Source organism: Idiotropiscis lumnitzeri, chromosome 5 (assembly GCF_059441095.1).
Source record: "Idiotropiscis lumnitzeri isolate Australia: NSW breed Sydney's pygmy pipehorse chromosome 5, RoL_Ilum_1.0, whole genome shotgun sequence".
Lineage (NCBI taxonomy): Eukaryota > Metazoa > Chordata > Actinopteri > Syngnathiformes > Syngnathidae > Idiotropiscis > Idiotropiscis lumnitzeri.
The window spans coordinates 27,301,642-27,323,668 of record NC_142395.1 but is presented as its reverse complement, the minus strand read 5'-3'; the positions used below and the strand labels follow the sequence as shown (position 1 = coordinate 27,323,668).

Genomic DNA, 22,027 nt, shown 5'->3' with positions numbered 1-22,027 from the left:
CTGAGGTTACTAAGCAACGAAAGGGGCAATATGCAGTTATATTTGTTTCAAGTTGGACTCTTTGGATTTATATTCAAAATACGTGTTTTACGTGTCCAAACAATCGTAGGTGGGTACTATCTTGGTGCTCTATACGATCTTTGAGTACACTAGCGTTCGCTGATTGGCTGGTTGACGCATATCCCACAATCCACCAGCAATCTTCTTCCTTTTACCTTTCGGCCATTTTCCTCCCTTGTAGGTACGAAAATATCTTCTACATATTTTAGTAGAATCTCGTGCAATCCGTTGCAAAGAAATACCCTTTCTAAGTTCAATGTGTTCCACGCAGTAGTGCTGTTTGTCACCTTTGAGTTTAGGTCAATATGGACAAAGATTCTTATAGTAGAGGTCTCTAAAGCGGCTGTTTTCATAGCGATGTCCACTGGCAGTAGCGTGACTGCCAGCGTTGCTGCTAACATTTATAAATTAAAGACATTGCCTTTTTAATAAACGAACGAGCGTGTGAGCAAGTAAGGGCATACAAGGCTGAAATTCCTTACCAAGCGTACTTGTTAAAGTAGTATATCAACCATGTCGTTCTTCTAGAGACCTAACGCTAGCCTGGCTAACTGGCTATCTGTCAGCCATTGCTTGGTGCTGATGCCTGATGGTACCGTGCCAGCATGGAACCACTCTCATGTCTGTGACTTTCGTTGTGTTTCAGGGAAGTAGGCAGCCATGGCCCCCAGCCGCAATGGAATGATCTTGAATCCCCATTTTCATAAAGACTGGCAAAAAAGGGTTCGGACTTGGTTCAACCAGCCAGCCAGGAAGCTCCGTAGGTGAGTGCATGTTGTCAGCGGGCATGATGCTACGCTGAGTTGTCATACGTGTTGATATTTATTTTATGTTTCTCCTAGGCTTTTCGAAAGTGATTGTCAATGCATGTTACATGAAGCAAGATGACCTTAGTTAATGGTTTTGGTCTTAAAAGTTCTGCAAACTGTAATAAATCTGATGCGTGTTTGATTTTTTTTTTAAGGCAGTATGTATTGTAGGGATGGGACGATACGGGTAACTCACGATTCGATACTGTGACGATATGTGGCATCGATAACGATATCACAATACACAATGTCTACGATATTCAATATATCATTGGAAATCTCTTCGCCAATATATCGCGGGATATGTGACTAAAAAAGTTTAAAAAAATGGCCATAAAAATTAAAACATCAAATTTCTTTTTTCAATGTCAATGCGTGTACAAAGTACAAAGAGAGGTGCATTTGCAAAGTACCTCACTGCCGCTGGACGAATTAAAGTGCACAAACATTAATAACATGTTTTATGTAAACCAAGGCACTGCACTGCTTTCTGAACCTGAAATCTCAGTATCAACTGTCATCAAAGTGCTTTACGTTAACCCGCCCAGTGGAAACATCAAATCATATTCTTCTTGAGGAACACTAACTGAACAACATGCTCAGACGTAAGAGCACACCAAAGGGAAACTTTGCTTTATAAGCAGTAGTGATTGTCGGCTGTCTTGGTTCGACTTTTTTTTTTATCATTTGCGAGTAGTAACCGTGATAGCGAACGAGGTGGCTTTGCATATTCGTAGTGTTGATGTTATATTTTACCCTTGCAAGGAAGTTCTTGCAGATTGCATACTCTTTATCCAGTGTTCTCCCGTCACCGGTCTCGTAAAAAGTGAAGCGTCTCCACACTTTCGAGTGGAAATTCTTGAAACTTGATTTGTTTTTCTAGGTTTTCCGCCATTCTTGCATTAGTTCTTTTTCTATTGTACTGTGCCTACATTTACTGAACAATCCTCTGTGTAGCCTCTGTCGCACATCTTTAACTTTTGGACCTTGCAAGAGTGTCTGTCCTATACTGTGTATGAAAAATTACATGCAGATATTTGGCATTCAGCATAAAATAAATATTTTTTTTCCCTTATAGAGCAAACCCCTTTTTGTGACCGACTCATTTTGGCAGTATATCTTTGCTCACATTTTTGTTTACGGTGGCACAATGTGTCCTCTGCAACTATTGGGGACAACTATTTGTATTCAAAGCAAATGTAAATGCAGCAGTGTACGTCTGTGTGGTGAAATGCACCATTTTATGGTTTATGAAAATTTAATTGACTTATCTTTGGTCAGGCGAAAGGCTCGCCATGCTAAAGCCCGTCGCATCGCTCCCCGTCCTGTCGCGGGTCCACTGAGGCCGCAAGTCAGATGTCCCACCATCAGATACCACACTCGGGTCCGTACCGGACGGGGTTTCACCCTGGAGGAGCTCAAGGTAATTGACAGGGATTTTGTGTCTCAAAACATCTTGTCACAGTTAATCGGTTTCAAATGACGCTGAAATACTAAGGGATGCCCCTAATATTTGAAATAATGCCCATTTAATCAATTTTGCTTAAACCAAATGTGCAAAAGTGGCATTGTGAGTGATCACCAACAAAACAAAAAAAAACGAAACATTCACTTCTTATTCCCGATACGCTGTGTCAGTAGATCAAGCTATGCAATTAAATGGAGTAACAGAAATTTATATTCGTAGTAATTGTCAGATTTGTCTTATACAGCATGTATAACAGTATGCGCCGCTATACCTACACATGATTTCCGTCGCATTCTAGTGCACAGATCACCGCATAAAATGCCACAATTGATATTGGTTCTAAAAACACCATTTTATTTTTAATTTAAGGATAGATATTGTCGTGGTTCATTTTGGAACATCAAAGCATTTTTTAACTGTCATTCCGAAATAACAGACCATATACATGAATGTTTAAAAGTGCAGCTTCGTCTTATTAAAAAAAAAAATTGCCTTTGAATCTCATACTGTAATTGAGCAGTCAGATGATGACAATCTCCGGAATTTCTGTATTTTCTTGATGAATGCATTGAACCCTTTTTTCTGATGAATGTTTTCTGTCCCAAATAAATAATTATGTGCTTTATGAATGACTTGAATTCAGACACTGCACGCATAAATGAGACAACGCCTTTTAATACGGTGCGCTTGAGGGACGTGACAATACGGTCTACACCTGACAGATTTGAAATGTTCTTCCTGCGCCATGCTCCACTTCGTAGGCTGCCGGTATCCATAAAAAGACCGCCCGCACCATCGGAATCGCTGTGGATCCGCGTCGTCGTAACAAGTCGACGGAATCGCTTCAGGCCAACGTGCAGCGCCTCAAAGAGTACCAGTCCAAATTGATCCTGTTCCCCAGGAAGGCTTCTGCTCCTAGGAAGGGAGACAGCAATGTGAGTTCCTCATGTGGCGTGAAGGCTTCTATCGCGGTTATTCAGCTGACACCTGTGTCAAAAAATTTTTTTTTTTTTAAGCTGCAAAAGCAACTTAAAAATAAGGATAAACATTCTGACACATGTTTGAGGTGAAATGCATCACTGTACTTTATAATGAGGAACCAAATTGGGTGTGGGTACTGAATGTATGGCACAAAGTTTTAGTTTCCACACAAAAAAGTTTGAAAAATTTACAGAGGTTGTTGGATGTAATTTTCTTGGTGTAGTGGTGACACGTGTGTGTGTGTGTGTGTGTACGTGTTCAGGAGGAGGAACTTAAGATGGCCACGCAGCTCAAAGGCCCACTGATGCCCATCAAAGATGTGAGTTTGCACCGTTTGGATCCTATAGAATAAGAACGACAATCTTGTAGTCAAGTGACGACAATTTCTCCGGAATCTCTGTATTTAATTGATGATACTTTTGAACCCCTTTTTCTGATGACTGCTTTTCCACACACAAAGTTTGAACTTGAGCATGGTCCTTTTGCAGGTGTTGATAGTTTTTTTTTTAAATATTTGTATTTTTTGTCCTTCCAGAAACGCAAGAAGGAGAAGCCCCGGGTTATCTCTGAAGATGAGAAGAACTTCAAGGCTTTCGCCAGCCTGCGCATGGCCCGTGCTCACGCCCGTCTCTTTGGTATCCGTGCCAAGAGAGCTAAAGAGGCCGCTGAGCAGGATGTGGAGAAGAAAAAGTAAAAGTTGTTACTTTGTAACTTTGCAAAATAAAGTGTTGGAAAAAGATGAAATTGAAAGCGTCGTGATTGAGGTCTTTCCAGATGCCAGATATTTTTTTAAGGTCCTGGACTCTTTTCAGCTGACACAGTTGGTTTCTCAGCATCTGTACAAGTTCCTGTGGACTGCACCAAAGTGCTCTAAAACCGAAATCACAACCATTAAATGGTCTTGGAAAAAATAGATTAATTGCAACACTTGTTTGTAGCCAGTAGATGGCGCAAGAGTCACAATGTTCCTTGCTTCCAGAGGTGCTTTGCATGAGATTCACAAACTAGTAAGGAACTGCAAGTGACAGGACACTACGGCCAAGAAAAGTACTGACCGCTAAATGAGAACAACTTGTCGAATTGCTCAAGGGTTTCTAGTCGTATTTATGATTTTAGCATCACATTCCCAAGCACACGTGCTGTACCAAATTAAAGATGTCCCTCACGTTCGTTCAAGACCATATCTGACGTTGTCAATTGACGGATTATCATCTATTGGGAGAATATTTGCTCATGCGCGTGTACTCAAATGTGACGCCGTGCCGTGCGTGTGAGAACATGGACTCATCTGTGAACAACAAATGTCGAGTCATGGTCAATCTATGTCGACATCAGAATTCCTTCTGTGCAGCAACCCACCGAGGTTTCTTGAGTGGTGTCGAATTCAATTCAATCCCGTCTTGGGTGTCTCGAAAATCTATTTGTAGGTCAGGAATGCTATATGATCACGTCTGGAAGGAAAATGAGCTTGGTAGTGTCCCGGTGAAACCCAACCCGAAAGGATTGCCGCCATTTACATCTCATTAGCCCTTTGTTCATCCATTATGTGAAACATTGGCCTCAATCTAGTCTTTTAATTCCAAACATTGACGTTTATATATGCCATTTGAGCCCGGGGTGCCAGTCAAACGCAACATTAGACACACGAGGTTGCGAGAGTGACAAGAAGGGTGTGAAACTGCTTGGTGGATGTGTGCATTGATGAGAGCATGTGTAAGAGCGGAGAACATTCTGTGATGGGCCTCATTTCTGCTGGGCCCAGGTGTGTGCCTCCAAGCTGACGCTTCGCTTAACGAAGAGGCAGCCATGCAAAGCTGTATGTGTGCCAGGGTTCTAAATAGTTCAGGATTTTTCTTTCTAATTAGTTTTTATTTCATTTAAATTTTTGTTTCCCCCCCCAAAAATGTCATTTGTAATTTACAAAATGTAGGATGCTAAATTTTACTTGTGACATTTTAACCTGTTTTGTGTGTAATTTTATTAATTAATAATATTATTAGATACACATTTTATTCATTCTGTAACCATGCTCAGTACTCAAATCATCTTTTCCCATTGAAATGAATGAAAACACCATTAATCCGTTACACTCCAAAAACAACAAACATGTTTTAATGCTTTATTTTTTCAGAAAAACAGCATGTTATGATATTGTACATTATAAAAAATATACAGTTACGCTAAATATAATTAAATCAAATATCAGGAAATTAAAACAATGCGCAAAATATTTTGCACTTTGTGGTTACGACTTTTAAAAACATGACAAAACCTAAGTGCTATTTCAGGAAAAAGTGTCAGCATAGTGTTTGGATTGTTTAAAAAAAAAAGCTTCCAGAAGCAGCATGTTTTTATTTGACTAATTGGCAGAATGCAGCCAATGGCGCTGCCTACTGCGCTCAAGACGAACACTCAAAGAAAACAAACATGTTCTCCGCACAAGGCCACCGAAAATAGGATTTGTTTGAAAGTGCTTTCAATTACGCCTCCACTTTCTCATCAACACCACACGCTGACTTGAGTGACACATCTCCAAATTGTGGTTTGGTCTCAATTTGCAGCCACTTTCTTATTCGGTCTTTGGTCACCTTCGGCACCACATAGCAACGTCTCAAAAAGTGGCGTCTTTCTCTCATCTCTCACCGCATTTGCACAGGTTGTCACGGGGGTCTTTTGAAACCAGTGGTGGGCAGTCAAGGCCTACTCTGCTGGTCTAACATAATCAAGAAATCATGACCATATTCGTCACATTGATGTCATATCATATCCTAGTGTTGTATTTTTAGGTGAGAGTTTTTATCCAATCAGAATTCAGCTCGCTCGTGTTGCTAGGCAGATTTCATGATATCAGTAGCACTATTCTCACGAGGCTTTCAGATACAATCGTGCGGGCGTCTCTTCTGTGTAAGTGTTGGGGCTCATACAGTTGATAGACAGTTGCGATAGCCAATCAGATCACGAGTTGATGACGACAAGGCCTACTTGCTGGCCTTACGTTGAAGGTGATGAACGCGGCTTGTGATTGGATACTCACTCATGAGGGGGCAGCGCTATGCGGAATCAACACACCTGGAAGTCGTAACTGGCGACCGTTCGAAATTTTCAAGACGGACCTTTCAAGAGAAGCTAGATCGTCCAACACTCAGTAGTGTGTAAGTGTGTTTCTGTATATTGTTTTGCCATTATTTCGTGGTGTCATAAATGATGGTATTATGAGGGGGGGGTTTATTCAATTCGGGCGAAGTCGGACTTCACTGAAGGCCGACGTGTGAAATGCACTGCTTGAAACAGTGACAAAGTCAAATGCAACTGAAACTCTACTTGGGCAGCGATGCAACTGGCAGGTGATTTTTATCGCAGTCATGCTAATAGTTTTGTCCGTGTCGATTCAAAAACGTCTGGGTTTATGTGCTGTTCTGGCATTTCCAGCAGATTTTTGATAGTATCACGATATCGCTAATGTACTGGAACTGGTGAACCCTTTCAAATGGATTTTCCTTCACCCTAAGAAATTGTCTGTGAAACGTGATATCTTCACTCGATATCAGCATAATTATGCATGGCCTCGGCATGGATTTTGTCGGTGTAAAAGCAACACGGTCAAGTCTCATTAGCATATCCTACAGATAACCCTTCACGTCAAGTGAGGTTGTGGAGGGCTCGGATTATTCATTTGCGGTAGATTTTTCGGAGTCGCAGCATGAATGGCTCCTGTCTTCATATTTTAATACTTAAATGTAAATTTGCATATCTCATTTGTTTTACCAAGCAAGCGGGTTTGTTTTCAGCCTCCAACTCACTGAGTGGAAGGGAACAAGCCCTGCCTCTCTTGCGCGCTCTGTCTCTCTCTCTCTCTCTCTCTCTCTCCATCTCTTTTTCTCCATTTTTTTCCACACACCGTGGCGACCAATGAGGAAGGCAAAGGAAGCTGCTGCTTTAAGGGAGCGCATCCAAAAGTGGTGCTCGACAGAAGAGTAAATAAAGAGTGAAGAGTGACATCAATGTGTTTCACTGAGGGAATGAGGAGCCTGCGTCTTTGAGTTCTTGGTCAAATAAGTAAGTAGACATCTTTCAATGTTTTTACTAGAATTTTCTTTTGTCATATGTTGTAAGCAGAGTGGCGGATGTTGAGTTTTTTTTTAATTTTTTTTATATAAGTTCTGTTTGACCCACTCGGTATTGCTTCCCAGTCTTTCTGAAGCAGTTGCACTGGGTTAATTGTGCATTTTGCAAAGCTCCTCTGAATCGTTTTTGGGTCACAATTTGGTTTCAGGCACTGTCCCTGGTGCTGCACCAGCAAATATATGCAGTTGCAGTTTTAGTGGCTAATTGTCTCTACCTGTTGCTATGTTACATTTAAAGGGCAGCAGATAGTAACAATATATATGAAATGTATGCATATATATATATATATATATATATGTATATATATATATATTTATATATATATATATTTATATATATATATTTATATATATAGGGGACTTTTGTGGGCCGTATTAATTATATATATTAATTTATATATATATAATATATATTATAATATATATATATATATATATATATGTATATATATATGTATATATGTATATATGTATATATATATATATATATATATATATATATATATATATATATATATATATATATATATATATATATATATATATACATATATATATATGCGTACACGCGCACGCACACACAAGTGCACCACTGAGATCCAGCAGATGGTCTTGTGGCTGGAAAAAAAAAACATGCTACTTCTTGTTTGCCACATGTTTGCCATATTTAATTCAGAGTTGTGGTGTGAGTATTAATGAATGAATATAAATTTGCATGTAAAAAGTTGTCAAGCAGCACAATAAAGCTGTGGTTAGAACTGTTGCCTTGGGTTCCAGTTTCGGGTCTGTATGGAGTTTGCATGTTCTTCCTGTGCCTGTGTGACTTTTCTTCGGCTTCTTCTCACTGTCCAGAACGTGTATTGCTAAATTATTGTGCATATGTATGAATGTGAGTGTCACTGTGTCCATGTAGTCCCTAAAAGCCCAATTCCAACCATCCATGATCAGAAGTGAATTAATACGGCCCACAAAAGTCCCCTTTGGGACCAAATGGCAATCTCTGCTAAGTTGTCTCCTGTCAGCATCCTTTACCAAACCACTTCCTGTTCTCTTCCCTCACAGTTACAGAGCACATCATCTCCTACTACTTGTTTGCTGCTCGGCTGCTCCTCTTCGTCCCCGGGCCAGAATGAATGACATTCAGGAGGCCATCTCCCCCGCCACTAGTCTCGGTGGTCTGGCGACCTGTGTGTCCAAAGTAGAGCTGCGGGTGTCTTGTAAAGCTCTACTGGACCGAGACACTCTGAATAAGTCAGACCCTTGTGTGATGCTCATGGTGCAGACCAACGGACAGTGGACAGAGGTGAGACACTTTTTCTTTTTTTATGTCAATAGTGTGTGGGATAGTGAAAACTCTCTAAATGTTACATTAATCTGTTGCAGAACCAAACCACTCCCCCCCAAAAAACTATTTTTTTTCATTAGTGATGGGAAAATGAAGCTTCAAATTTGCTTCATGAACCAGCTGCTGTATTTTTGAGTCCTCTAGATGGCACTGTTGCTTTAAATAAAGGGTTTAAAATTGGCAATTCATTGTGCTTTCAGCACAATGCTGAACAGGGAGTGCCCTCTAGAGGAGTCCAAAAATACTACAACTGGTTCATGAAGCAGATTTGAAGCTTCATTTATACATCACTAATTTTCATACCTCAACAAGGCACTATTATATACTGTAGCCTAAATTGAAGTTTTCTCTGGCTCACCAGCACATTAGAATAATGGTGGTGGATGTTCCCCATTTGAATCTCGGCTTAGTTTGCGTGTTCTTCCCGTGCTACCTCCCACATAAAAAAAAAAAAAAAGAATTTTATGTTAATTGAATACTCAGAATTTTCCATTGTTGGTTGTTGTTTTCTGCGCGGCTTAGTTCAGGTTCTACCGCTCAATTTTTTTTCCCATTTCTTTCGAAGCGTGTTGTTCGAGATAAGTGGACGTGTTAATGTGCAGAGCGCTCGAGTTGTGCTCCAGCTTGAACGTTTATTTTCTTGGACTGCTCCCAGGTTGATTCAGAGTGTAGGAGGCTAGTCTGTCATTTCCCGTGTTAAGTCTTGGGCAAATGCCAAAAGCAATGAGGTTATTCTGTCACAAGTAAATCAACGTGGCATTCATATATATATAAAAAAAAACATTTTAAGAGAAATTGGATCTCATAATTGTGACTTTAACTCACTGCATATTAATGTATTGTATTTAGATACTTTTTGACAGCGTGATGGGGAAAAAAAACACTTGGCAGGCGGTAATGATGACAGATATGGATTTTTCTGGCTGTAATCTGAGACACGCTTGTCAGATGGGGTAACTGACCTGAGTTCAGTGTGGCATGAACACAGCAGAATATAAAAAGTCTACACATTCAAATGCCGGGTTTTTCTGATATTAAAAAGTGAGACCAAGATTAATCATTTCAAAACTTTTTTTTTTTTCCAACCATTAGTTTTGCTTAAAACCAACAACCGAAAAAAATATTTTCAAGTGAGGAAGTAAAAATAAACGAGTGAGATAATGTGGTAGCATAAGTGTACACCCCCTAACATAACTCTGGGGCGTGGCTTTGTCACATTCAAAATCATGTTAAATGGGAATCAGCGAACACCTGCCACATGCCTCTTATTAACGGTTCTACTTTGTCGTAGACTTTTCCTGACAGAAGCACGAAGATTTTGTGCTAACATTGACTGTTATTTTGAACCGTTTGTAATTATCTACACCATGACTAAGGCCCTATTTCCATCTCGAGAAAAATAACATGATGCTGTCACCACCATGCTTCACTGTAGATATAGTGTTCGTTTGGTGATGAGCAATAATCTTCTCGGCTCTTTTTTATTATAATTTTTTTTTAATCTCGGAAAACTTGGCATTTGAACAGGGGTGTGTAGACTTTTTACGCCCACCGCATCTTTCATCACCGTGTTTCTTTAACTAGAGACCACTCACTTTTCCTTTGGTTGATTTCCAGATGAAATTTTCATTTTGATTCGTTGCCAACCAGCAGATGTGTGCATGTAAACAACCTTCATGTGTCCATACTAATGAATGTGTTCAAAAAACAGATGTTGACGCGTGTCAAAGGCTACAAGGCTGGTTGGTGATCAAACTATCCAGATAAAACTCTTTAAGAAGAACTGATTAAAAGGAACTTAAATTTCTCCCCCCCCCCATGGCAGGGATGTGGCTTCATACCTACAAAAACATCCCATTCTCTGGCATGAGCCATCCTCTGTTGCCTAGATTAACTGTCATCAACAAACAGACTCATCAAACTCATCCCAAATCTGTCCATCCAGATGGGACAAAGTGAGGAGGAGGATGGTGAGGAAAGAAATTATGAAGAGATGTGTCTTAGCTGGTGTTTCTTCGTTTTTTGCATCCACTGGTTGCATTAATTTTATGTTATTGTTTTATGTTATTTACTGCCTACCTCACCTATTTGCTTGGTTTTGTGCTCAGGTTAAAGCCATGTTTAAAATGAAACTAAAGTTTTAGGGACATGGGTGATAAAAAGGACCCAGAAGCATGATTCTCAGGTTGACAGGGAATATAGTAGATTTACTGAAAGCTCGTAAACCGGTGCAGGTGCACTCATCTTAAAAATGGACAAATCTTCATCTTCGTGTCAGGGCAAGTCTGGTTTACTGTGTGTGGGTATTTGGCAGCGGAGCTGCACCTTTCTGGGTGCTCCGGTGGACTGAGGGCATTTTATAGTACACGCTCCCGGCGCACCGGACAGAAAGTAGACTAGACATTCGACTCAAGACTTGAAAAAAGCATTTTCGCATCATAGTTTGCCTAGCAAAATCTGCATTTTGCGCCTCATTAAAACACATGGAATAGCAAAACAGAGAGTCAACCGCCGACATGTTCCAAAAAACCTCGCTGGGCTACGTCGCTCAAATCACTCTGCGACTTATGCTACGATAGCTAGCTAGCTAGCTAGCAACAAGCGTCGGCTGGCTACTGCTGCCGCTAAACATCAGAAGTCAGTCATCATGGGCTCCGTGGCAGCGAATAAGGTAGCTTTCTGACTGTACCGTTCTGACATAAAGATTAAGATAAACCAAGAATAACAAAAAAAAAATTAAATGTCCAAAAATATTGAAAAACGTTTTTAAGTTGTACTAGATGGCAGGCATGTCGTAGTTGCGTTTACGGACTAATCCGCATTTGCAGTTTTGAAATGATATGCAGGACAAACAGTACCTCAATTATATAATAATTTTTAGTAAATATATTCTTGTGAAAAAATATACAAAATGATTTTTGCAGTCATGGCGCATTTGCAGACCCCCACCATGACAAATGAAATTCCAATTTTGGGGAATTTTATACATCATAAGGTTCTTCTCAACTGTTAATCTGCATCAAAAAAGTAAAATTGTTAACGCAAACATACCCAGTTTGGGAAAAAAAAAAGAGTAAACACGGTAATTGTTGATGTAAATATGTGAATTTAAGTTGCTGTGATGCAGGAGCAAATGAATATTTCTTAATACCCACCCCAGGGAAATCATCACAATTCAAATGAAAAGCACCTTGAGGCACATTATAGGAAAAGCTGCTGTGATTTATTTTGAATCATGTGATGGTTTCCTCTAATACAAACACAGAGCGCATAATGGTAAACAACTCACAATTCACTCCTATGGGCAATTCGTAGTCTTCAATTATTTGAATTTCGGATGAAGCCAGAGTTCCTGAAGAAAAATCACTCCAGAATGGGGAAAACATGCAAACTCCCGTTAGAATTTTGTATAGAACTTATCCTCCATAGGACTTTTAGAGTGATTAATAGAAATATAAAGTGTTGATATGATGTGTCTGGATTACGTTGAATGCAAAAACTAGTGATGGGTAAATGAAGCTTCAAATTTGCTTCATGAACCAATTGTAGTATTTTTGGACTCCTGTAGATGGCACTCTCTGTTCAACATTCGACTGAAAGCACAATGAATTGCCATTTTTAAACCCTTTATTTAAACCAGCAGTGTCATCTACAAGACTCAAAAATCCCTCAGCTGGTTCGTGAAGCAAATTTGAAGCTTCGTTTTCCCATCACTAGTTAAAACATTTTCTTTACCCGGCCAAATGCTTTTGACAAAATGACAGCGTAATTACTATACAAACTTGAGAAATAAAACAAGATATTCAGCAAAATAAATATCTTCCAACTAAAACATCCCAGAAAGTCTGTATTTTATGTGTAAATATTTCTGCAATGGGAGAGCAAAAATGTTACAGGATGAGCAGATGGCGCCTCAGCGAGCTCGCCTTTCTTGTCAACCAGTCAAAGACTGACACGGACGTCGCCTGTGTACTCAGATTAAATGTCAAAATCCTCCAATCTTCTCTCATATCTTCCTCTTGACTGAGCGTGATAAGAGAGCGGTCCAGCTCAATAATAGCACATTTGTTTGATTTTTGTCTCTTCTCTTTTGTGAGAATATAATTGCAAAGTTGTGACCCTTTGGTCAACCAATGACATCAATTCAGTCGTGATTGATGAAAATGAAATGTCAGCAGCGTGCATTTTCTCTCAGTTGGACAGGACAGAAGTGATCAAGAGCAACTTGCACCCTGTCTTCGCCAAGGTTTTCTCCTTGGATTATTACTTTGAAGAGGTTCAGAAGCTACGATTCGAAGTGTACGATATCCACGGCACTCACAGCATCGGGACGCGTGACGATGACTTCTTGGGTGGGGTGGAGTGCACGCTCGGTCAGGTACGTGTGAATTACATGCAAATCTTGAGTCAGATCATTGGCGAGTCACATGAATCACCGGTCTTGTTTGATGTGTACTTGAGCCAATCATTTTGTGCTTTCTGCAGATTGTGGCCCAAAAGAAGATGGTGAAGCCTCTACTTCTCAAGTACGGAAAATATGCTGGCAAATCCACCATCACGGTAAGTCCTTTAAACTTGCAACTGAATTACTTTGTCAGAACTTTCTGTTGCTGATCGACTCACTGTAACTTGGCATCATTTTAAAAGTTGCAGCATTCAGTTTAAACCCCAAAGTCACTCATCATTTATATGACTCCACAAATTAGACTTGATGGTCTTATTAATAATTTGTTTGAGTAGTTAATCGACACCAGTGGCGGGCCGTGCATTTCCTCCGTAGTCCTTCAGTGAAGTCCTACTTAGTCCGACTTGAATTAATCCCCCTCATAATACCGTCATTTATGACACCACGGCTGGACAAATAATATACAGAAAGACACACACTACGGAGTGTTGGACGACCTAGCTTCTCTTCAAATTGTAAAAACTGTCTTGATGAATGTTTATCACGGTCCTATTATAATTTCTCAGTCTGATTCTTCTTATTCTTCTTATTAATAAGCCGTTATAAATCCTAAACTCACCACAAGTAAATGAAGGCTTTTCTAAAAAGACCTAAATAAACCATGACTCTTTGTTGTTAGAAGTTTAATGTCACATTGATTTGAGTCGTTTTATTTTGTTTATTTTTCTCAAGGCTTGAACCGATTCTATTTTATTCAATGATTTAAAAATACTATCTTAGCAAAAGTTTAACATTTGGCAAGCACGTCTCCCTCTTGGTCTAAGGTTGAATCTTGACTTGTGCAACCCGTGTGGGCTTTGCATGTTTTTCCGCTTGCTTATTTATTTATTTTTAACTGACTGGTGCATGTTCAAAGAAGATTTCAATTTGCCTATGATGTGAGTCACCTGGGATAATCTCCTGCTCCCCCGTGACCCTGAACAGGAATGGTGGTATTTTCTCTAATCCACACAGGGTCAAAATCATACTGAGATTAAAATTGATAGATGCATTCACCTAAATTTTGTGGTGCTAAATGTTGTTGAACAGTGATTCTCAAAATGCATTATTATAAGTACTACTAATGCATTTTTTGCTGCTTTAGTGCTTTACTGATTTTCCAAAAATATTAATAATAATTAAAAAAAAAAAAAGACTAAATCCAGCCACATCGGCAGCCATATTGAAAGACGCGTTGTTTCGAAGAGATGAGTTGACTCCGAGGCTTCTTACAAAATCACGGGCACTCCTACAAAGCGCATGATTGGTTCCCGGATGCGAGCTCGACCAATGAGAGCGCGAGTGGGTTTATCCTGTGAGCGGATTGGCTGGGCATCATCGCCGCTTCACTCAGCAAGCACAGCTCGCTCAGCGCAAGGACGACGAAACATCGGCAAATATGATAAAGTGTTTGTTAAAGTTTCTTGAAACAGCTTATCTAAAAATGGTCGCTTTGATGATGTTAATGGTTGAACTTTTTTTGGCTCTCCTGAAAACTTGATCATTTTGTGGAGGTGCAGCACAAAGATTCCACCTGACACCTGTGATATATTTTATCACAGGTTTTTTTTTTTCATTAGCATGCAAAAGGATTGACATGTTTTCTTTTCTGACAGTCATAATGTGTGTGCTATTCAATTTTGATATTTAGTAATTTGCGCTAATACGCCGCACGTCACAGAGAACTCACCTCTCACAAAAATCATGCCCCCCCCCCCCATAATGCTGCAGCTATTAGCCAATGGCCCATTAAATGCGTTTTTCTGCGTGTGGATCGTCTACATCCCTCTAAAAGACGGATACATTCATAAATTGGAGCTGTTCAGTGCGCCCATGTCTTGTTTTAAGTGTCCAGCAAGCCCGTTTTAATTAAAAAGTTTAATTAAACGGTTCACTATCCACAGTCTACCACACAACGGCCTTTATGGTAACTCTTTTGAAGGAAAATGGAGCTACGTAAATGGACTGTAATTGATTCTTGTTGATGTGGCCAACTTGTGACTGGCGACCAGTCCTAAACTGGGTGAACTGGTCTCCTGTCGCCATGCTTCGAGGTTTATGTTCATGGTAGATGCCAGTGAACATAAAAAAGTGTTTGGAACAAAGGATATTAAATGACAATTCATATTTAGCATGACATTTTCTTTACAAGCATAGCTCATGTGTATTTTTTTCTTAAACGTGAAATGTTATCAAATAAAATCTTATCTTCTGTTAGGTCCATGCGGAGGAAATTTCCGGCAACAATGGCTATGTGGAGCTGTCCTTTTGTGCCAAGAAGCTTGACGATAAGGTGAGCAGAGCACACTTTATTATTATTTACTTTTGTTGAAATGTTCAGCACGTAACGTTAGGTACGTCTATCATTCAATAATCTAATGTGATTCGGCGAAGAAATGTCGCACAACATCAGCCGGAATTGAGTTAATACAGTTTATTCCGTGACTATATGCCCAAGTGTATTGTTGTACTGTCTGTCTACATTTGTTGCTGCGCCATTTGTGTTTAAATATACGCTGCTTTAAAGTTTACAACAGATGCTATTTGTTAGCTGGTCTGTGATTTTTGGCATTGCTTGTTATCAGTACTCTAAATACTGGTACTTTCGTTCTTTATAAGGGCAAAGCAGCAGTATGTGATTATTAAATACACAACGAGGAATTATTTGTTTCAAGTTTAGTTTGACAGTAAAGTTCAACTGGGAGTGGAACTAAACAGCTTGAAGCCTATTTTTTTGAAAAATTAGATTTAAAATATTTGTCACACGCCTCACAAAAGTATCTCCGGAACCAAGGCTCGTATCTCGAAAAACTTTTTAGCCAGCTCACTCGTTTCTTGAAGCACCACTCGCTATACTGATCATATCAATACACCATATCACACCTAATTTCATATCAAAGATGGCTAATGCTGACCTGAGCTGTTCTTCATCACAGATTTCTTTTCTTTTTTTTTTTTTTTCTCGGCTCAGGGCATATTTCAATCAAAAAGGCAGCAGGAGCTTATATCCAATTTAACTGCGATGCTGTGAAAGTGCTTCATGTTCTCCAGAGGAGAATCATGCGCTCGCCTCAGAGCTTCTCTGCACTACTGGACAAAAAAAAAAAAAAACTCCAAGGTTTACATTTAATTTTGGGGAAATTACACTTGTGCAATTTACAGCCACTCCTGGGCCTGAGCTGACACATGTATGAGGGCAATGATCGAGGGCCATGATTAGAAATCCTCCAAGAGTGCATCTTCTCCTCCTGCGTGTGATATTTGCTTCATATGAGCTTCTGCTACCAAAATGTCTTTTATGCAGGTATTTCTAAGAAATTGCTTGCCTAATTTCATTGCCCCCAAAAAATTTGAAAGCCGCGAGCTTATTATTGTGCAAACAAATAATCGACAAGTTCCATGAAAATATCCAACTCAGACTGTATATTAACAAGATGTTGTTTTTTGTGTACACACACAAAATGTTTTTGGGACTCCGTATAGAAATAACCGCATAGTCCGCTGCATTCATGCTAGCTAATAATGGCAAACAGATATTTTAGCACAAATGGTGGAGTATTACTGCGCCTCACTGAGGAGTTTTGACTCGTGTCATACATATCTGGATGTCAATATTATACTGCCACCAGCTGGCCAAGACATGAATATCAAAGGGCGCAAAATGGTTTAATCATTTGCATTATGTTTAATTATGTAATTCCTGCATGCTTTTGGAAAGCACAACATTTTATTATAGAGAATACATTTCTCATTAAAAAACACATCACAAAACGCGTTTTTTGGGGGAGGCTGGAACGGATTAAAAACATTTCCATTTATTTAAGTAGGGAAAGATGATTTGATGGGATGAGTTAACTCAATTTATTTTTTTCGGACATTGGCATCAGTTGATTACTGATCATCTGTTCTTTTTAGGCACGTATGTGCGTGATCTTTCCAACCTGTTGTCATACACAAACACACGTGCACATACACACACGCACCACCGGGCAATTCCACGCACAGGGGAATTAACAATGAAATATCCTATTTACACATAATGACTTGTGCCAGTTGATCATTCATTCAGCTCGTTGTAATTAGCCCGAGATTACATTGGGACTTGTCTGATCTGTCCGTGCTGCTGCCGGTGCCGCTGGCTGCCCGTTGCCATGACAACAAAGACAGGATGCTGCAACTCCTTATGCTCTCGTCCCTCAGGAAATGCATCGGGCTAATGTGGCGGGAATTGCAGCCTTAACGCTCTCATCTGGCGTACATGGCAACATACGCACTCGCACATACATATGGAAAAAAAGCCAACCACTCAACAGTGCATCATATTTACCCACCCTACCCACGTCAGGATTAGCAATTTGGGGGATATTATCCAAAGTAATGAAACTTAAATTATTTCAGTGAGCTTTCCGTATTGTGTGAACGCTCTCATGCAAATATATTAGCAATAAGTTGCAATAAATTGAAGTGTGTTGGCCGGTGCGTATGTAATTGACAAGAAGCTCGCGTGTTAAAACACTGACATCGAGGATCATTTAGTGTCGCTTCTCGAAATGAGGAGGCACCTCGCGGCGCAGTGAATGTTTGTGCTGCTTCTCTCTGACCTTTAATCACAGACACAATTACATCTGCCTCCGCAATCAGCGTACATAAATCAACCTCAACAAGCCTCCCGATGATATTTGCTTGCAAATGCCATGGAGATGATTGTTGAACTAACCCATCATCATTTTATCCTTCTTGATCATGTCTCGGTCTCAGTCACGTGATGAATTTAGGAAAGAGATGAAGCAATATTACTGTTCAATTTCATTCTGGACTCTTCAGAGCCACTCATTTGACTCGTCTGCTTTCTCTGCTTCTGCAGGACCTTTTCAGCAAGTCAGACCCCTTTTTGGAAATATATCGTATCAACGATGATGAAACGGAGCAGCTTGTTCACAGAACTGAGGTAAAGCCATCATCTTTATGGTTTAGCTGCAGACACTTCCTCCTGACAATTACTTTTGTTGAATATTTTGTCTTCCTCCTCAAACAGGTTATAAAGAACAACTTGAATCCTGTTTGGGAGCCTTTCAAAGTGTCTCTTATATCCCTGTGCAGCTGTGATGAGGAGAGGAAGCTAAAGGTAAACGAATCGGTGACATTGTTGATTTATCTTTAGCAAAGTACTGCGGTCTCCAACATTTTTAGCCCCACGGAATGATTCAACCTAATGACATCATAATGCAAATCAATAGGAATATAGTTTAAATATGTCGGGTTGTGGATTAATAAAGTTGAAATTTATGACGCTCCTTTTCCATTATGTATGCATTATAATATCAGTACAGTTCGGTCAGTGGCGGTAATGCAACTGTTTTGCAATGGTAATCAATGTTCAAATTCAGAGTTAAGAGAGGAAGGACTTCCCCAGCATGCCCGGCTGCATTTGTAAATAGTTACATTTAATTATGTGTTTTGTTCTTAACGTGAGTTATTATTTTTCCTCTGTTGCATAACAGCTGTGTGTGATTTTTACTTACGGCGCTTGTTGGAAAGTGGGTCAATGAACCACTTTAGCCGACTCACACATACACAATGGAATAATAATCGTAAAACTTTCTTGACTTGGATTGGATTGAGGGGAGGAAATATTAGACATTATATTAAGCTCACTCGTAAATTGTTTTGGGAATAGAATGGGCAAACTATGGCCCAGGGGCCACATGCGGCCCGTTAAACGTTTCAATCCGGCCCGGCAAACTTTAAATGAAAAAACCTTGTGAAAGTTTTATTTTCTAAATACTTTGGTTTTTCAAAGACGTTTATATTGTTGTAATGCTTTTGTTCACTTTCATTTAAGATTAAATGTATTTTTTTTCTCCGATGAGGTGAGGTTACCAAAACACTCCATCCATCTGCTCCTTGTCCGGCCCCTCTGTCAAATTTTAGAACCCATTGTGGCCCGCCAATCAAAAAGTTTGCCCACCCCTGGCCTAAGTGGAATAAACGATAGATGGAAAGATGTTATTATTGTACCTATCTAACTGCGTCAAAACTGACAGTTATTATCTCTGTAAAGGCATAATTTTGATGCTGTGCATGACATTAGATTTTCCCGGTGTAAAAAAAAAAAAAAAAAAAATGTGCTTCGAACACGGGAGATAATTGATGAATATAACCCGACCGTATTGGTCCTACTAACCGAAATAAAAGAAAATCGTGTTGTATGCGCGTCTATGTCTACAGTGCCTAGTGTGGGATTATGACTCCAGGGGGAAGCATGACTTCATTGGAGAGTTCTACGCTACTTTCAGAGAAATGCAGAAAATCTCCGGTGGAAATAAGGTCAGTCAAGCAGAGGCGGAGGAGAGACAGTTATGTCACATCTTTATTATATATTTGCATCTCATCTGTGAAAACCTCTCACAGACCAAACGACTGACTCAAAAAAAAAAAAAGAATATTGAAAGCATATTGCTTATGTATGATGTCGTTTTTTTTTTTACATTTCAGGTTACCTGGGATTGTGTGAATCCCAAGTATAAACAGAAGAAAAGGAACTATAAAAACTCAGGCGTTGTCATCTTAAATGATGTCAAGGTAAGATTTTTATAGCTTGACTTGACTTGCCACACCTGCTTTTCTACTCACATGATGTATCCTCATAATAAAATTGGACCCAAGATTGTATCAAATTTGGCTTCACCACAGTGATGAGAAATCCATGATGCGAGACAACCGTACTACATCCCGTCTGAATTTCAATGAATTTTCTTATGCCTTCCTATCAGTGGCCCTTTCTAGATGTGTAACATGTGTAGTGGCCATTCAAGCTTGGGCCGCCACGGGTCCCTTTAGACGAGTGTGTAAAAGCTCAATTTGAGTCCAGGAGTTGGCAAACGAACCACGTTCTCCAAAAGCGAAACCGTTTTTTGGGGGGATTACAATTTCTGATAGAAAGACAAAAATATCAACACAAAATGGAAAAACAAAAGAAACACTGACACGCAAAACAGCACTGCAGTTAGGTGCACCCTTAAAAACTGCTGGGTTCCAAATAACCCAATTTGGGTGAAATAGGTCCAAGCTCATACTGGGTTATTTATGCCCAGCACATCGGGTTTAGGATTAGACCCGGGACAGAACCGGATGTTATCGTTCACCCTGAATGACCTTTCAACTCCGAAATCCAATCTTCAACAGAATCTGCTGGCTCAAAATAATTACCCCAACTTTGGGTAAAAGTAACCCAATCTGCTCAAAATCTAGCAATTTGGTGAGTGAGTTCGGAAAACAACCCAGCATTTTTTTTTTTTATAGTGGAAGGTGATTGTGCGACGATGCATTTCTCATTGTACTTCAAATCTCATTAAAATCAACTTTTTTTTTCTTTTACAAAACTACAAAATTGAGTATGACGCTGTTTGCCTTCAACAGATTGTTGTAAACAGATGGCGAGTGCCCACTCAAACACCACCGCTCAATGTTTTTTTATTTTTTTATTTTTACTGAAAGAAATGTTTGTTTGTTTTTTTTCTTTTTTCCCGTGTAGCTCCACAGAGTTTACTCCTTCCTGGATTACATCATGGGAGGATGCCAAATTCACTTTACGGTAAATAATGCTCTTTTCTCACTGTGTGAAATGAATAGCTTGCATCACACACACACACACACAACGTGCTTTGTTTAAAGTCACAAACGTTTTGGCGCCATGCACATTTGCACGTTTTCAGTTATTGTCGGCAGCATCATGTCCGTTGAGCTTCCTTCACCTCGTGCCCTTTGGTGCCCCCCCCACCTCCCCCTCTTTTGTACCTTTTCCATCATCAGTTGGACCCCCGAAGCAATGAATATTAATGCCGACCACCGCCGCGGTACCTAAACTTTGTCAGAATGCGAACGGAGGGGAATTTGTGCTCAATCGGCGTGGGCGTATAAAAAGCAACAACTTGGCGCCGGGCACATAATTCATTCCGCATATTTATGGATCGTTGACACAAACTGACAATCTTTTCTAGAGATAAACGATTGCACTGTTGACCCCTGTGTTTTGTTTTTTCAAATTTCCTCGCCAGGTCGCTATTGACTTCACAGCTTCCAACGGCGACCCCAGGAACAGCTGCTCTTTGCACTACATCAACCCCTACCAGCCAAACGAGTACCTGAAGGCTCTGATCGCTGTGGGCGAGATCTGCCAGGACTACGACAGGTTTGTCACGGTTTTGTCATGCTGGAAAGACAAGGGCAGTCCTGCTGTGCTTTTCTGCGCTCATTATATTTCATTGGCCTGAAAATTACTTACTTAATTACTTATATTAATCACTGTTGTTTCTTTAATGACTCACGTGCGCAAAAGCTGCTCCAATAACTGCATGAAAAATGATTGTGACTAAAAACATATCTGCAGAATCGATGTCTTGCCATTGCAATTGTTAAATGTGTTACAAGAATGACGTATCGCTTTACTGCACACGTGCAGACGCGATTCAGGCCCGAGCGCAAGTCTAGCGCAAATCGAAATGATAGTTTGCAATTGTCCAATGGCTTGTGTGTCTTGCTCGACTCTTTTGGAACTGTGGATTGGTTCACCCGGTGCTGATTAGTGGCACACAAATACACCACTGTCTTCTGATTAGTGAGTCACTCTTAATGTTGAGGTGCACGAGATTCATTTGGTTCTCGGCTTGCACGGTTGTGTGAAGCTAACCTGCGAGCCAGCGTTGTTCTAATATTGTGTACACGCTGCTTGTAGTACCTGATCATGTGTTTCCATCTGGATTGGGAAAATATATTAGATGTCATTTTGACCTTTAG

General features: G+C 39.9%; 2 protein-coding genes and 2 non-coding genes across 5 annotated transcripts in view; all 4 read left to right on the top strand.

The window, feature by feature from the left end:
- Positions 1-116: 116 nt before the first annotated feature.
- On the top strand, positions 117-4,062 carry rpl13 (ribosomal protein L13). Of its 2 annotated transcripts, none has more exons than XM_088297170.1 (6): positions 117-241; positions 707-824; positions 2,151-2,292; positions 3,099-3,272; positions 3,581-3,637; positions 3,854-4,062. In XM_088297170.1, exons 2-6 carry the CDS (start codon positions 721-723, stop codon positions 4,010-4,012), a joined length of 636 nt encoding a protein of 211 aa, XP_088153296.1. In that variant the 5' UTR covers positions 117-241; positions 707-720; the 3' UTR covers positions 4,013-4,062. The 2 variants fall into 2 exon arrangements, with proteins under 2 accessions (XP_088153296.1, XP_088153297.1); XM_088297171.1 differs by lacking the exon at positions 117-241 and adding an exon at positions 298-512.
- On the top strand, positions 2,863-2,939 carry LOC148337521 (small nucleolar RNA MBII-202). The gene has a single exon (XR_015843499.1). It is a non-coding gene; the product is annotated as a small nucleolar RNA MBII-202 (small nucleolar RNA).
- LOC148337520 (small nucleolar RNA MBII-202) lies at positions 3,693-3,770 on the top strand. The gene has a single exon (XR_015843500.1). It is a non-coding gene; the product is annotated as a small nucleolar RNA MBII-202 (small nucleolar RNA).
- Positions 4,063-7,000: 2,938 nt separating the features above from the next.
- The window catches only part of cpne7 (copine VII), a 29,979-nt gene continuing 14,952 nt past the window's right edge, over positions 7,001-22,027 (top strand). Inside the window, exons 1-11 of the mRNA XM_088295926.1 lie at positions 7,001-7,374; positions 8,505-8,745; positions 12,983-13,165; positions 13,273-13,347; positions 15,450-15,524; positions 18,096-18,179; positions 18,267-18,356; positions 19,460-19,558; positions 19,727-19,813; positions 20,766-20,825; positions 21,289-21,422. Of these exons, the coding sequence (XP_088152052.1) occupies positions 8,572-8,745; positions 12,983-13,165; positions 13,273-13,347; positions 15,450-15,524; positions 18,096-18,179; positions 18,267-18,356; positions 19,460-19,558; positions 19,727-19,813; positions 20,766-20,825; positions 21,289-21,422 (1,061 nt within the window). The 5' untranslated portion in view covers positions 7,001-7,374; positions 8,505-8,571. The remainder of the gene's footprint in view (positions 7,375-8,504; positions 8,746-12,982; positions 13,166-13,272; positions 13,348-15,449; positions 15,525-18,095; positions 18,180-18,266; positions 18,357-19,459; positions 19,559-19,726; positions 19,814-20,765; positions 20,826-21,288; positions 21,423-22,027) is intronic.